This window comes from Schistocerca serialis, chromosome 2 (assembly GCF_023864345.2).
Source record: "Schistocerca serialis cubense isolate TAMUIC-IGC-003099 chromosome 2, iqSchSeri2.2, whole genome shotgun sequence".
Taxonomy (NCBI): domain Eukaryota; kingdom Metazoa; phylum Arthropoda; class Insecta; order Orthoptera; family Acrididae; genus Schistocerca; species Schistocerca serialis.
This window is the reverse complement of record NC_064639.1, coordinates 455029074-455045578: the sequence shown is the minus strand read 5'-3', so window position 1 is coordinate 455045578 and position 16505 is coordinate 455029074. Positions and strand designations below refer to the sequence as shown.

General features: G+C 36.7%; 1 protein-coding gene across 1 annotated transcript in view; it reads left to right on the top strand.

Moving 5' to 3' along the window:
• LOC126457342 (cyclin-D1-binding protein 1 homolog) overlaps window positions 1-15200 on the top strand; it is a 93045-nt gene extending 77845 nt beyond the window's left edge. Inside the window, exon 6 of the mRNA XM_050093561.1 lies at window positions 14106-15200. Coding sequence (XP_049949518.1) covers window positions 14106-14255 — 150 coding nt within the window. The 3' untranslated portion in view covers window positions 14256-15200. The remainder of the gene's footprint in view (window positions 1-14105) is intronic.
• The last annotated feature ends 1305 nt before the right edge of the window (window positions 15201-16505 follow it).

Here is a 16505-nt window from a genome sequence, read left to right as displayed (position 1 = left end):
ATGAGTAGATCACATCACAAGTGGGTGTACAATACTAGCAAATACAGAATACCCCAGAAGACATGACAATGTAGCAAAAATAATACATCAACAACTTGCTATACAACATAAACTAATAAAACAACATGTTCCCACATACAAGTATGCACCACAAAATGTACTGGAGAATGATGAATACAAATTATACTGGAACAGAACCATTATAACAGATAAAGCAACACCACATAACAAACCTGACATCATACTCACCAATAAAAAGAAGAAAGTAACACAACTAATCGAAATATCCATACCCAATACAACAAATATACAAAAGAAAACAGGAGAAAAAAATTGAAAAATACATCCAACTGGCTGAGGAAGTCAGGACACATGGCATCAGGATAAAGTTGACATTGTACCAATTATACTATCAACTACAGGAGTCATGCCACACAATATCCACCAGTACATCAACGCAATACAGCTACATCCAAATGTATATATACAACTACAGAAATCTGTAATTATTGATACATGTTCAATTACCCGAAAGTTCCTAAATGCGATGTGACATATGCCGTACAGTTAAAAGAAAGTCACGCTTGATCAAGGTCCACCTCACTTTCCATTTTTAACCAGATATAACGTCTGAGAAAGGAAAGACATAATAATAATAATAATAATAATAATAATACACCTTTTTATACCTCCAAGGCTTTCGATTGTGTAGATCATGATATTCTCTTAGAAAAACACATGTTCTATGGAACTGATGGCTTTACACATAGCTGGTTTGTGGTGCAAAATTCAGACAGTTTCAGAAAGGTAGAACATCTTAGTAACTGGGGTAAAAAATCAGAAATAGTCCCACAGGGTTCAATTTTGAGTCCACTCAAGTTCCTTACGTATGTGAATGACCTTCCACCTAACATTCAACAAGCAAAATTGGTCCAGTAAGTAGGTTAGAATGCTCCAAATTTTTGGATGTACACAATTGATGAAAACTTGAACTGGAAGAAGCATATTACCGAGCTTCTCAAATAACTATTCAGCTACTTTCGCTCTTCATATAATTGCTAATCTTGGAAACAAACGCATCAACCTCCTGACATATTTTGCTTATTTCCATTCTGTAATGTTGTACGGAATAATTTTCTGGGATAACTCATCAGTTAATAAGAAAGTATTGATTGCACAAAGATGGGCAGTAAGAATAACGCGTTGTTCACCCATGGATGTCATGTAGGCACCTCTTTGAGGCATTTTACCTGTGTTGTTGCAATACATATTTTTGCTAATGAAATTCATCATAAATAATCCATCACAATTTGAGAAGAACAGTGATGTACATACCTGCAACATTAAAGGGAAAAATCACTTTCATTACCCATTGTTAAAGCTGTCAGTGGTTCAGAGAGGAGCAATAAAAATTTATGTCTGACAGGTGGTGAAACAAGCTTTAAATCTAATTTAAAACCATTTCTCTTGGACATATTCTTCTATTCCACTGACGAATTTCTACTTAAGAGCTTGTAACCAGATGTTAAAAAGGAGACTTGTTTTTCAGTGTAGTTGCATGAGTAGGTATAAAATGATAATCTGTTCATTAATGTTAACACAATCGTGTATACATTTCCTTTAAACTGACTCATTCCACGTAATTTCGATAAAAGAATTGTTCAAATTAACTAACTGATCACTGTCAGTTTATGTGGGCATAGGACATGCAATGGCTATTCACTCATATATGTTGTTTGGTGACTCAGTGGTTAAGTGTCCGACTATGGATTCAGAGTAGTGGGTTTGATCCCTGGTCAGCCTGTGATTTCTGTTTGTTACTTAGAAATTCATTCACTTCTTGCAGTGTTTGTTAAAGTGAAAAATTTGCACCACGGTTAGAGTTCTACGTTAATCTGTTTTTTCTCTTGTAACTGGCTGGATAAATCAGTTAAATGGATGGTGGGGTGAAGGCAAGAGCATACCACCTCCAGTAGCACCATTTTTTTTAAAGCACTGTGGTGTTCAAACTAACCTTTGTGTTCATGGTAGCTTTACTTTTTACTCGATGCTAGAATATTCTGGACGGAATATAAACAACTGAGCTTAGTGTCAGAAGTCACTTTCTTTATCTCTTTCAGTTTCTTTTTTAAATGGCTGTTCACTATGCAACACTCCATGTTTTCCAAAAGATTACCTTTATGCATTTTACTGTTTTCTTCCTTGATTGAATTTGGAAATTGTGTGATTCTTTTCTTTCCTCCCTCCATTATGTTTATTGTGTGTTGTATGGAGTGGGCTGGTGTATTCATCTTTCTGAGTTGTTGGAAAAAACCGTTTTTATGATTTTGTCATAAAAGGGAGTTGTATTTACAAAGAATTACTCACTAGAGAACATAGAGCAAAGCGGCATTAATGGGTGACGAGTAATATTTTTACTAGGTCCCGTTAATTTGTCACTCACCAGAGAAAATACACTGTTATAGAGTTTACAACAGTTGTATTTTCCTGGAAGTTGTAATATGGTACCCAACAGCTACTGGATATATTTGAAAAATTTCTTCAGGCATATGCTGAGCTCCAGGCTATGCAGTGTATTCCCTAAAACCGAGTTCCTGTTTGTTGACTAATTACATTAGTATTCTGCAAAACACTGTGGAATGCATGGCAGAGAGTATTTCCTATTGTATCATGTTATGGGCTTTCTTCTCAATACTGGTTCTCGAAACATTGTAAGTAGGCTCTCACACTGAGTCTATTCAAATATCAGCTAGTTCATTTTTTTCCCACATTTTAATGATACTCTCCCATAGGTCAAACAAACCTTTGATTGTTTGTGCTGTCCATTTTGTCATGTTTAGTGCCCCCTGTTGTATTTGGTAGGGGTGTCATACACTTTAGCTGTAACCAAGGATAGGTTGCACAAGTGTTTTGTTAGCAATTAAAATTGAAGTAAAGGTAGATAGAGCACATTTTCCATTGTTTTTGTTTCAAAATTTCCCTAGTGAAATATATATGATACAGAGTATATTGTTACAAACTTATGAGTCCGGTTTCTCTCACTAAAATGAGGGGAAAAACAAAAATCACTGTTTTGTGTTCTTAAGAAAAGAATTTAATGTAAAGTTAAAGTGTCATATATTGATGAGAAATGTTTAAAAAAATATGCCTTCCTTACTTCTAACAGTGTATGTGCTTGTTAGGTCATAAACTTCCAAACACTGCTATGGAATGGCATGGAATAGTGTCACAAGTTTCCAAGACACTTACTGCATAAATCAGCCACTGTAGGAGATCCCAGTGGACTGATATTGCTGGGGTATCCTCCCCTACCTGTTTTATCTGCTAGGTAGTTTTCCTCCAGTGTGTCTCAAATAAGGTCTGTATTGTACTGGAGCCCTATAATGCATAAAGTGCCATTATTACTCTTCTAAAGATATTAACTGTTTGATCATATTTGGTATACTGACCAAGAGTTTTGTATAGCTACAGATTTCTCATGGCAAAAAATAAAAAAAAGAAATCAGAACATTCATTGATTCGTGTGTAATGAAAATCTTCATATTTCTTTAAAGCATTTCTTTGAAATTCATTAAAAATGCCATCACATAATACACTCCTGGTACCCAGCACTGCTGCCTAACCAGGAAAGGAAGCACTAGCAGGTTAATAATTAACCCAAGTAACATAAAAAAATTCAAGGTCTCAAAATTATTAGAAGGTATTCATTGGAACACAGAATAGTTGCAGCTTGTGAAATTGGTTTGGAGAGGGGAGAAAATTGTCTCTTTCCCAAAAAAGTCCCCAGTATTCACTTTTGGACTGTACATGTCATTTTTACAGTAAAAGGAAACTTCACCTGATGATAATGTAGAGAAGTAATTGCATTTTTAGTTACGTTTATGCCTCGCAAAAATGCTGGCAGCCATTTACTAATCTTATATTTATAGAGAATTATTCCACTGTCAGCCGTCATGAGAAAATCCTCATTAGTTGCACAGCTGAATTGCTAAAAAATGTTGGAGAAAACTGATAGGAATGAAGAATGTGGAACTGTTTGAATTGGTAAGTAATACATTGAATGCAAGTGTACAGGCACTGTTAATGTGTCACAAATGAGCCAGAGTTGCTAAATTCTCTTTATAATGCAGTAAAAGAATGCCCCCCCCCCCCCCTCCCCCCTGAATAGTGCAGCAGAAGAAAAATATTAAATGATTGAGAATTTGTGTATGGAAGAATATTCATTGATTAGGACAGACAGATTCCTTCCATAGGAAGAGGTAGACAACGGTCTGGTACTTTTCATTTACTAATGGTACTAGGAAAATTTAGCAATATAGTTCCTACTACACAAAACATGGATCGACATTTGCCTGATTGTTGTTCCCCACAGTTTCCTGGTAGCCATGCACATTTTTAATGTCACATCGCCTTCACTTGTGGAAATAAGGAAGAGTCATATAGGACATCAGGGTTATAGGGAGGGTGCTCAGTAACTTTGGAAGTGTGATCCCTCAATAGACCACCGATTCCTTACACCAAAATATTTAGAAAATGTACCTGAACAACATCTGAAACTTTGTCAGAGTTTATGTGCATCTCACATCATGTGGACTTACACTGCTACTTGTTTTAAATGTCAGAATGTGTTGAGAAATAGATTGGTGCACATAATGACCTTTTTAACTAAAAAAATATTACTTGTGTTGTTCTTGTCCAAAAAAATAAAATGTATCAATAATTTATAATACTATGAAGTTCTAGTACAGTTTTATGAGTAAAAACTGTTAACTGTGTGAGAGGTTGAATAAAAGTTAAACTTGCACAGAACACATTTATTAATACACTTTGATTAGTACCACATTATACAAACATGCCGCCCTCATGGTTGCCAACAACAGAATACCTGCTCGTTGCTCTCAGAGCCCTCTACCATACGACTTGTCTGCCAAACACATAGGGTGTGTACACTACACCAGTACCAAAGCAACTTAAAATATTTGGGGGCTGTGACGCATACTGTCTTAATAACCCCCCCCCCCCCCCCCAAAAAAAAGTAAATAAATAAATTTAAAAATTAGAAATGGTGGTACGAAAGATTAAATAAAATTTTCGGTAGTGTTCAGAGGGAATAAGTTAAAATGTACAATACTAGACATAATAAGGGTGAGGATGATATGGATATACTGAAGGCACTTAACCACTATACTATCATAGCAAAAGTAACACTGAAATAACATTTTATAATTATTTACAAAATGTTCATGAAATGTGATGTTCACCTGGTTGTCATTAGTTTCATACCATTAATTTTAGTTTTTGATCTTAATTAAGTGTGCTGTCCAACACAGACGCTCTTCAATGAAAATGACACCTAAAATCAAATTGAATGAAAAATACCATCCTCTAGGACTGCACTGTGTTGCCATATCTCACTGGGACCATAAAGTGGTTGCACAACTGTCCCTCTCGTTGCAAGTCACTGGTCGCTGGTCACCCACACAAATAGTTGCCGTCCACTGAAGAAATTGGCTGTCGAGCTTCTGTTTCATTATCTTAAAAATTCTTCTTTGTCAGATACAGCACAGTAACTTTTAATTACATCTCTTCAGCAACAATCATCTTCATAATAAAAGATTTTTGGTTTGTGGATTAATATGTGCAGTTACTTTCTCCAATTATTTATTTATTTGCTTGCCGTGGGCAATGCCACAATAATTCTTCATGTTAAATGGGACCCTTTCTTCCAAAAATCTTCCTTATCAGTTTTTGTTTAATACTTCTTATTTTGCATGTTTGTCTTTTGCAGTGTGTTAAGTGTTTTCTTTACTTCCAGCAATTAACTTGACTCATCTCCTACCAAGAAGCCAAAAATGTAGGGTGTCAATTATTCAGATACATAGTTTACCTCTTTTACTCTATCTTTGCGTTTGGTGTTTCTCAGTCTTCTGATCTCTCTGTCCTGTGTTGCTGTTAAAAATTGTTACATCACATATCTAATCTCTACCAAATAACTTGAGATTTCAGGAGTATTAATAATTTTTGTGTTTTCTTTAAGAAATGTACATAAACTCATTTGCTAGAACACTTTGTTAGCTCAATATATCATATCCAAACTTGGAATCATAATCAGGGAGAATGGCAGAGACTTAAATTAACACACAAAGGAAATAAAGACCTTAGCTGCCACTGGGCATTGATTTACATCAATGGGCAAGTTCAAAATTTGTTCCTGCCAGTGATTCGAAGATGAGTCTCCTTCGTACTAGGCAGATGTGCTGACCACTATGCCTCTCAGACAAAGTTGTTTCTCGTGGTCCGCCCTAGTACATCTCCTGTCAGAGCCAAATTCTCAGCTTTCTACTACACATTCTGATGCGGCACCCAAGCTTATTAGCCTTTTTATTTGCAGCATCTCACTGATTCCCATGAGAGTTCAAGATTGGTGTGCACCTGCACTTAAGGGATCATTGGCCATTATCACCTTAATTATACATGACTTAATTATTTAGGTTTTTCATCTAGCGAAGTCACGGTGTTTTTGAGAAGGAAACCACTAAAATGCTTGCATAGAGCCTTGACACTGCAAATAAAAAATAACAACCCCACACAATATGTGTACTTTTACATTGTTCGTTGGGGTCTTCCGTCCGAAGACTGATTTGATGCAGGTCTCCATGCTACTGTATCCTGTGCAAGCCTCATCATCTCTGAATAACTATTGTGACTTACATCGTACTGAGTCTGCTTACTCTATTCATATCTTTATCTTCCTATATAATTTTTATTCCCCTCTCCCAAAACATTCTCTCTCTTGTGGTTATGTGGTTTATTCATCTCATTACATACAATTTTCAAATCATTTGATTTGATGTACAGGAGACATGTCGTCGTTGTTGTTGTTGTTGTTGTTGTTGTTGTCTTCAGTCCTGAGACTGGTTTGATGCAGCTCTCCATGCTACTCTATCCTGTGCAAGCTTCTTCATCTCCCAGTACCTACTGCAACCTACATCCTTCTGAATCTGCTTAGTGTATTGATCTCTTGGTCTCCCTCTACGATTTTTACCCTCCACGCTGCCCTCCAATGCTAAATTTGTGATCCCTTGATGCCTCAAAACATGTCCTACCAACCGATCCCTTCTTCTAGTCAAGTTGTGCCACAAACTTCTCTTCTCCCCAATCGTATTCAATACCTCCTCATTAGTTACGTGATCTACCCACCTTATCTTCAGCATTCTTCTGTAGCACCACATTTCGAAAGCTTCTATTCGATTCTTGTCCAAACTGGTTATCGTCCATGTTTCACTTCCATACATGGCTACACTCCACACAAATACTTTCAGAAACGACTTCCTGACACTTAAATCTATACTCGATGTTAACAAATTTCTCTTCTTCAGAAACGATTTCATTGCCATTGCCAGTCTACATTTTATATCCTCTCTACTTCGACCATCATCAGTTATTTTACTCCCTAAATAGCAAAACTCCTTTACTTCTTTAAGTGTCTCATTTCCTAATCTAATCCCCTCAGCATCACCCGATTTAATTTGACCACATTCCATTATCCTCGTTTTGCTTTTGTTGATGTTCATCTTATATCCTCCTTTCAAGACACTGTCCATTCCGTTCAACTGCTCTTCCAAGTCCTTTGCTGTCTCTGACAGAATTACAATATCATCGGCGAACCTCAAAGTTTTTACTTCTTCTCCATGAATTTTAATACCTACTCTGAATTTTTCTTTTGTTTCCTTTACTGCTTGCTCAATATACAGATTGAATAACATCGGGGAGAGGCTACAACCCTGTCTCACTCCCTTCCCAACCACTGCTTCCCTTTCATACCCCTAGACTCTTATAACTGCCATCTGGTTTCTGTACAAATTGTAAATAGCCTTTCGCTCCCTGTATTTTACCCCTGCCACCTTCAGAATTTGAAAGAGAGTATTCCAGTTAACATTGTGAAAAGCTTTCTCTAAGTCTACAAATGCTAGAAACGTAGGTTTGCCTTTTCTTAATCTTTCTTCTAAGATAAGTCGTAAGGTTAGTATTGCCTCACGTGTTCCAACATTTCTACGGAAACCAAACTGATCTTCCCCGAGGTCCGCTTCTACCAGTTTTTCCATTCGTCTGTAAAGAATTCGCGTTAGTATTTTGCAGCTGTGACTTATTAAACTGATAGTTCGGTAATTTTCACATCTGTCAACACCTGCTTTCTTTGGGATTGGAATTATTATATTCTTCTTGAAGTCTGTGGGTATTTCGCCTGTCTCATACATCTTGCTCACCAGATGGTAGAGTTTTGTCAGGACTGGCTCTCCCAAGGTTGTCAGTAGTTCTAATGGAATGTTATCTACTCCGGGGGCCTTGTTTCGACTTAGGTCTTTCAGTGCTCTGTCAAACTCTTCACGCAGTATCATATCTCCCATTTCATCTTCATCTACATCCTCTTCCATTTCCATAATATTGTCCTCAAGTACATCGCCCTTGTATAAACCCTCTATTTACTCCTTCCACCTTTCTGCCTTCCCTTCTTTGCTTAGAACTGGGTTGCCATCTGAACTCTTGATATTCATGCAAGTGTTTCTCCTTTCTCCAAAGGTCTCTTTAATTTTCCTGTAGGCAGTATCTATCTTACCCCTAGTGAGACAAGCCTCTACATCCTTACATTTGTCCTCTAGCCATCCCTCCTTAGCCATTTTGCACTTCCTGTCGATCTCATTTTTGAGACGTTTGTATTCCTTTTTGCCTGCTTCATTTACTGCATTTTTATATTTTCTCCTTTCATCAATTAAATTCAATATTTCTTTTGTTACCCACGGATTTCTATTAGCCCTCGTCTTTTTACCTACTTGATCCTCTGCTGCCTTCACTACTTCATCCCTCAGAGCTACCCATTCTTCTTCTACTGTATTTCTTTCCCCCATTCCTGTCAATTGTTCCCTTATGCTCTCCCTGAAACTCTCTACAACCTCTGGTTCTTTCAGTTTATCCAGGTCCCAACTCCTTAAATTCCCACCTTTTTGCGGTTTCTTCAGTTTCAATTTGCAGTTCATAACCAATAGATTGTGGTCAGAATCCACATCTGCACCTGGAAATGTCTTACAATTTAAAACCTGGTTCCTAAATCTCTGTCTTACCATTATATAATCTATCTGACACCTTATAATATCTCCAGGATTCTTCCATGTATACAACCTTCTTTTATGATTCTTGAACCAAGTGTTAGCTATGATTAGGTTATGCTCTGTGCAAAATTCTACAAGGCGGCTCCCTCTTTCATTTCTTCCCCCCAATCCATATTCACCTACTATGTTTCCTTCTCTTCCTTTTCCTACTGACGAATTCCGGTCACCCATGACTATTAAATTTTCGTCTCTCTTCACTACCTGAATAATTTCTTTTATCTCGTCATACATTTCATCAATTTCTTCATCATCTGCAGAGCTAGTTGGCATATAAACTTGTACTACTGTAGTAGGCATGGGCTTCGCGTCTATCTTAGCCACAATAATGCGTTCACAATGCTGTTAGTAGTAGCTAACCTGCACTCCTATTTTTTTATTCTTTATTAAACCTACACCTGCATTACCCCTGTTTGATTTTGTATTTATAACCCTGTAATCACCTGACCAAAAGTCTTGTTCCTCCTGCCACCGAACTTCACTAATTCCCACTATAACTTTAACCTATCCATTTCCCTTTTTAAATTTTCTAACCTACCTGCCCGATTAAGGGATCTGACATTCCACGCTCCGATCCGTAGAATGCCAGTTTTCTTTCTCCTGATAACGACGTCCTCTTGAGTAGTCCCCGCCCGGAGATCCGAATGGGGGACTATTTTAACTCCGGAATATTTTACCCAAGAGGACGCCATCATCATTTAATCATACAGTAAAGCTGCATGTCCTCGGGAAAAATTACGGCTGTAGTTTCTCCTTGCTTTCAGCCGTTTGCAATACCAGCACAGCAAGGCCGTTTTGGTTAATGTTACAAGGCCAGATCAGTCAGTCATCCAGACTGTTGCCCCTGCAACTACTGAAAAGGCTGCTGCCCCTCTTCAGGAACCACATGTTTGTCTGGCCTCTCAACAGATACCCCTCCGTTGTGGTTGCACCTATGGTACGGCCATCTGTATCGCTGAGGCACGCAAGCTTCCCCACCAACGGCAAGGTCCATGGTTCATGGGGGAAGAGGAGACATGTCAAGGTTTACAAAAGAAACTTTTTTCACTTTTTTAAGAGAAATACAAAAGTTTACATTATATTTTACATTTCTAAGTTACAGCTACACATGTACATAAAATAATAAATGTATTACAATCCCTGTGTTCAGATTGTGAAGCTGTCCTCAATGAATTCATCGACAGAATAATAACACTTTTCCACCAGGAGAGTAAAGAGCAATCTTTTCAGTGAACCAATCTCCATTTTAAATATATTACTGCCTTTTATTTTATTGAAAATTTTTAACCCCATATACTCTGGCGTTTGGGCATAAAGTTTTAAACGATGTGTTGGAAGTTTGAAGTTATCTCTGTGGCGAGTGCTGTAGTTGTGGTCAAAACGGGAATTGTCTAGTGTATGTTGATTTCTATATAGGAACACCACCATCTCATATATGTAAAGTGAGGGGATAGATAGTACTTTTAAATTTTTTAACAGTGGTCGACAGGATTCCCGTTTTTTTGCAACACACGTTTCTAATTACTTTCTTTTGTAATACTAGGAGCCTAGTGACATTTGCTGAATTTCCCCAGAAGATTATGCCATAACGAATAACTGACTCAAAGTAGCAGTGATAAACTATCTTTCTGGTATCCATGTTTGTGGCACCTGACAAAATACACATTGCAAATGCTAAGTTGTTCAGTTTATTTGCTAAGTAATCTATGTGTACCTTCCAATTTAAATTTTTGTCAAGATTTAGGCCTAAGAACTTCACGTGATTTGCTTCTGTGATATCCTGATCATTGCACGTTATCTTTATTTCACTCCTTTCTACTGATTTAGCTTCAAATTGCATCATTTTGGTTTTAGTTACATTTAGTTTTAGTCCATTTTGATAGAACCAAGATTCAAGTTTTTCTAAAGTATTTTTGGCTTTTTCTGGAATATTTTCAGATACCTCATTTTCAATTAGAACTGATGTATCATCAGCAAATAAGACTGAATGAACATCAGTAGCAAGTGGTAGGTCATTTACGTAAAAAAGAAACAGATAGGGACCCAATATCGAACCTTGTGGGACTCCTTGGGGAACGGTTTTCCAGTCTGATGAATAATTGGTTCCATTTGAAGTTAAAATTACTCTTTGTTTCCTACCTGACAGGTAAGAGCTAAACCATTTTAAAGCAGTGTCTCTGATTCCATATATCTGTAATTTGTGGAGGAGTAATGCATGGTTCACTGAATCAAAAGCTTTAGTCAGATCACAGAATATACCTGTGACATTTCTACCTTTATCTAACGTGGAGCATATTTTTTGGATAAACTCATTTATAGCATTCGCAGTGCTTTTACCCTGTTGGAATCCGAACTGGTTTTTAAAAATTATATCATTTACAGTAAGAAAGTTATTAAATTGTTTTGCTGCAATCTTTTCAAACACTTTAGAGAAGACCGGCAAGAGAGAGATAGGGCGGTAATTCCCCATAACTTCTGTCAATCCTTTCTTGAATAGAGGTTTGATCTCACCATATTTCAATACCCCTGGAAAGCATCCCTGTTCATAAGATTGATTTATAATAGTTGACAGTGGTTTGGAAATAATATCGTACACATACTTGATTACAGATGTTGTTATTTCATCCCACCCATGTGAGGTTTTGTTTTTTAGAGACAATATTTCCTTTTCCACATCCCTTTGGGTTATTTTTTCAAATTGTTTAAAAGATGTGTTCTGGCTGTTTTCCAAATTTGTGATGCCCTGATAGAATGTCATATCCACATCCGATCTTACTACGTTTAGGAAGAATTCATTGAAACAACTTGACATCTGAACAGGGTTTACTATAATTTCATTTTCATGTCTAATTTTCAAAATCTCATGAATTTTTACTTTGGCTCCTAGTTCAGACTGAACAACTGATCACACTGCTTTTGTCTTATTTCTGTGTTCTCGTATGAATTTATTATTTGCCATTTTTTTAGCTGCCGCTACAACTTTCCTAAATACAGCTTTATACTGTTTGACATAAATAACAAAATCTGGATTTCTGTTTGATTTTAACTCATTGTGGAGCTCTCTCATTCTGGCACTAGAGATCTTTATTCCTGTTGTAATCCATTTGAGTTTACCATTAACTTTCTTTTGCTTATATCTACGAGGAAATGATTCATTAAATACCTCTAAAAAACAATTTAAGAATTTGTCATAGTTTATCGAGCTTGAACTATTGTAGTCTACAGGCCAGCTTATTATACTTAATTTACTGCGGAATAAATCAATTTTACTTTTACTGAGATCCCTTTTTATACACACTTCTGGAGACTTTAGGTTATTTTCTTTTGGGAGCTCAATAAACAGAGCTGAGTGATCTGAAATACCCAAGTCTAAGCAGTATTTGTGCTTATTTCCACTGTCAAATTTGTAGTTAGTAATAATATTATCAATGCAGGTCACTGATCTGCTGTTTTCCCTAGTGCCTTCAGAAAAATTTAGCTTGAAACCAGATTTCTGAATTAAGTCACGAAATTTTGTGGAATCATTGCTTTCAACTAAGACATTTAAGTTGAAGTCTGCTGCTATAACAACTTTTTTCTTACTTTCTTTCTGGAGTTTTTCCAGGAGGCATTCGAATTTGGTTAAAAACACTTTTGTTACCGCACATCCAGGAATTCTGTAGATTGCTATAACCAATGTATTCAGATCACTCAGCTCTACAGAGCAACTTTCAAACACGCTCTCTTCATTTAAATAATTAAAACTCTCTCTTACTGTATAACTTATGGAAGAATTGACAAGAATGGAGGCGCCTCCACGAGATTTGCTTATTCTACAAAAGCTAGCAGCTACCTTTAAAATTATTAATACTATTTAGTACTTTTATACTATCTTCTGTTAACCAGTGTTCATTTAGGCAGATTATTTTAATATTTACGGATTCTGAAAGCAGAATTTTTAGTTCGGCGACTTTTGAGAATTTACGATTTGGTAGTTCTGCCTCTAAGCCATTTATATTCCAGTGCATCAATAGATCATTTTTGCTTTTAGTTATTTCACGTGCATCCTTTGTTTGGTACCTAAACTTTTTATTTTCAGTTTGAATTTTTTCTTTGTCACCCCTATCACAATGAATTAGTTTCCCTCTTTCTCCCCCCTCCCCTCCCCAGTACTAAATTGGTGATCCCTTGTCTTAGAATGTTTCCTAACAACTAACCGCTACATTTGGTCTAGTTATGCCACAGATTTCTTGTCTCCTCATTAGTTATGTGATTTACACGCATAAAATTCATCATTCTTCTGTAGCACCAAATTTCAAAAGCTTCAATTCTCTTTTTGCTTAAACTGTTTATCATTCATGTTTCACTTCCGTACTTGGCTACTCTTCATACAAATACTTAACAGGAAAGACTTCCTAACACTTAAATCTATATTCGATGTTAACACATTTCTTTTCTTCAGAAGCACTTTCCCTGCCATTGCTATTCTACATTTTATATCCACTCTACTTCAGCCATCATCATTTATTCTTCTGCCTAAATAACAAAACTCTTTAATTCGCTCAGCATCACCTGATTTAATTCGATTACATTCCATTATTCTTGGTTTGCTTCTGTTGGCGTTCATCTTACATCCACTTTTACATGCAACACCTTATTTTATGTCTCAGTTAAAAAAGTATTAATAGGTAAGATGATGTGGAATACACATCACACCTCTGGAGTGGGACAATCATCACAACAAAATTGAAAGTTTTGTGATAGTGAGAAACCCCCCCCCCCCCCCCCCCCCCTTATTTTCCATCCTACTATTGAGTGGCCGTAATTTAAATGGTCACAATCATAAAATTTAGCTACAATAAGGAAAGGTAATTATTCATTAGTCATTAAAACAATGATGTTAATGAGTCAGAATACTTTCTTTCCTCATATTTTTTAACTCTCTTTATTTTTATTTTTCAGGCACTGAAAGTGGCAAAGCATTTACAACTTCTGCTACAGTTAGCGAAGAACAGTCATTATGTTTCAGTTGAAGATCACACCTGGTTGAATTTCCTTCTTAAAGCTGTCGATTACAATAACAACAAATTGCAGCCTATACTTGCACCCTAGTGATATTATAACATTGAGAGTGAAGTGTACAAGTACGCAGCCTTATCAATTCTGAAAGAACTAAACACTTAAACAAGGGGAAAGGATAAAGTGCTTCCATGGTAAAGTTTAATTTATGAGGATAGAACCTTTTGATTTTGAAGCTTCTGCCATTATTTAGTGTTGAGAATTGGACATAGTGTCACCTTTCCTGATCATATCACTAGGCCAAAATGAAATTGCATTCAATCTGGGTACAATGTTTTTGAAAATCATACACATTGGTAATGTGTTGATATTTGCACTGCAAAAGACTGTTTAAGATACAGTATCCTGGTTCAGCCAGTTGCTATTCATCTGTAAAGATGACAAATAATTGCACGAATAGTTAAAGATTGAATAAGTACTTACATACCTGGAATTTCTTTAATTATTTAATTTTTCTTGCACTTAAGTCGTATTTATGCAAAGCAGTCAACGTTAAGAGACTGACTGGTCTTTTGTCCATTTTTGTGTTTCTTTGGTTGCAGGAATTATTGTAACAAACTTAAGGTTTGTTTCTTTATATCTTGTTAATAGTACTCTTTTTAATATACTGTCTACATTCAGCCAGATCCTTCCCATTTTTATTTTCTATGCAAAAAATGATCATACCCAGACTAATATGGAAGTAAAACAACAACTGTGTCTTGTAGAACTTGTCCTTAACCTAGAGATATAAAGTACAGTGTTAGGAAACCTTAGATGTTGCTTACAGATTGATTTGTTTCATTTGAAGAAGATTGTTTTTAATGGATGGTGTAAATGTGGAGCAAAAGAGTTGTTCTATATAAGGATGTAAATATTCCTTTTTATATCAAAAAAAGATGAAAAAGCCTTTACTGTGTAAATCAACTTTTGTAAACTATGTAAACAGAAGAATGTAATTATAATGCTAACTCAGTGAATTAAATGTATTTTACTACATGTATGGAGGAAAATATTCCCCTCATGCTACCTCCGCGTCCTCTTGTGCGAGGAGGTATGCATGTACATCCAGGCACACAGGAATGCTTCTGCCTCCACTACTACTACTTTCCACAGTGATAGGCACTGCTACTGGTAAAACCATACACTTTCTGTAGTTAAATACTACACCGTGCAAATTTTTATAATAGCAGGAAGAGGATCTAACATAAATATGTATAAAACAATTATTGGCATTGAACACAACATCCATAAATAGCATGACATTTGAAATAATACTTGAAATAAGAAACGTCATATAGATTTCCATGAGTAAATACATGCTCATACAGTAATGGGTAGTCCTTAGTGTAAAATAAATATAAAAAGTACAGATAAATAATAAATTACAAGTCATTGTCCTGGCTGACTACATTGTGCACACTGTAGTTTGACTGAGGTGAGAGGTTGTATCAGTTAGAGAGAACAAGGGGGAGAGAAGGTGGGGCGTGGGAGAAATTGGCTGATGGCTGCAAGGGAGAGGCAGCATGCATAATGAGGCAACTGTGAGCTTGTTTTGGCCACAGGCAGGGGGAGCTGTCCACAGTACATAATGATATGATGGAATGGATTTGTGGAGGGGGGAGACCCTGCTGGAGAAAACATATGGCTACCAGATGGGTGAACTTTGGGTGATGGGACAGTGACTAGTAGAGAAGGTACTGTTGTGGAGACAGATTCAGATGGCACTGGATATGAAGTGATGATTGAAATCGAACATGTGCTCAGCAGCATGTTCTCCCACTTGGTGGTCACCTCTGCTGTTGGCAATTTGGCAGTGATCATTCATTTGAGTGGAGAACTGGTTGGTGGTCATGCCTGTATGGTATTATGAGAGAGCCAGTATGACAAGACTGCTCTCACAGGTGGCTCTGCCTGATGGGTTAGGGAAGCCTGTGTCAGGACTAGTTAGGACATGCTAGGTTGTTGACTGGCCTTTGATTTTACAGTATCCTGATTTTACAATGCAGTTCATAATTACAACACACAGTAGCAAGCAGTAGAGTGGTGCCTTACTGAGTCAAGGGGAATTAGGCCAGGACTTACCCATTGCCTCTGTAGCAGAACACTGAACCGAGAGAGGATATTGAACCATGAAGTGAGAGCTCTTAGCCATAGTGTAAACAGTGAAGCGCTACTGACCTTGTGTGTAGAAGAAACTTCATTGTATGTACTGATCACAAACCCTTGAAATGTTAGCAAATATAAGTGACCCGTTGTCGAGATTAATGAAAGTCAGTATTAAACTGGCAGAATATGACTTTA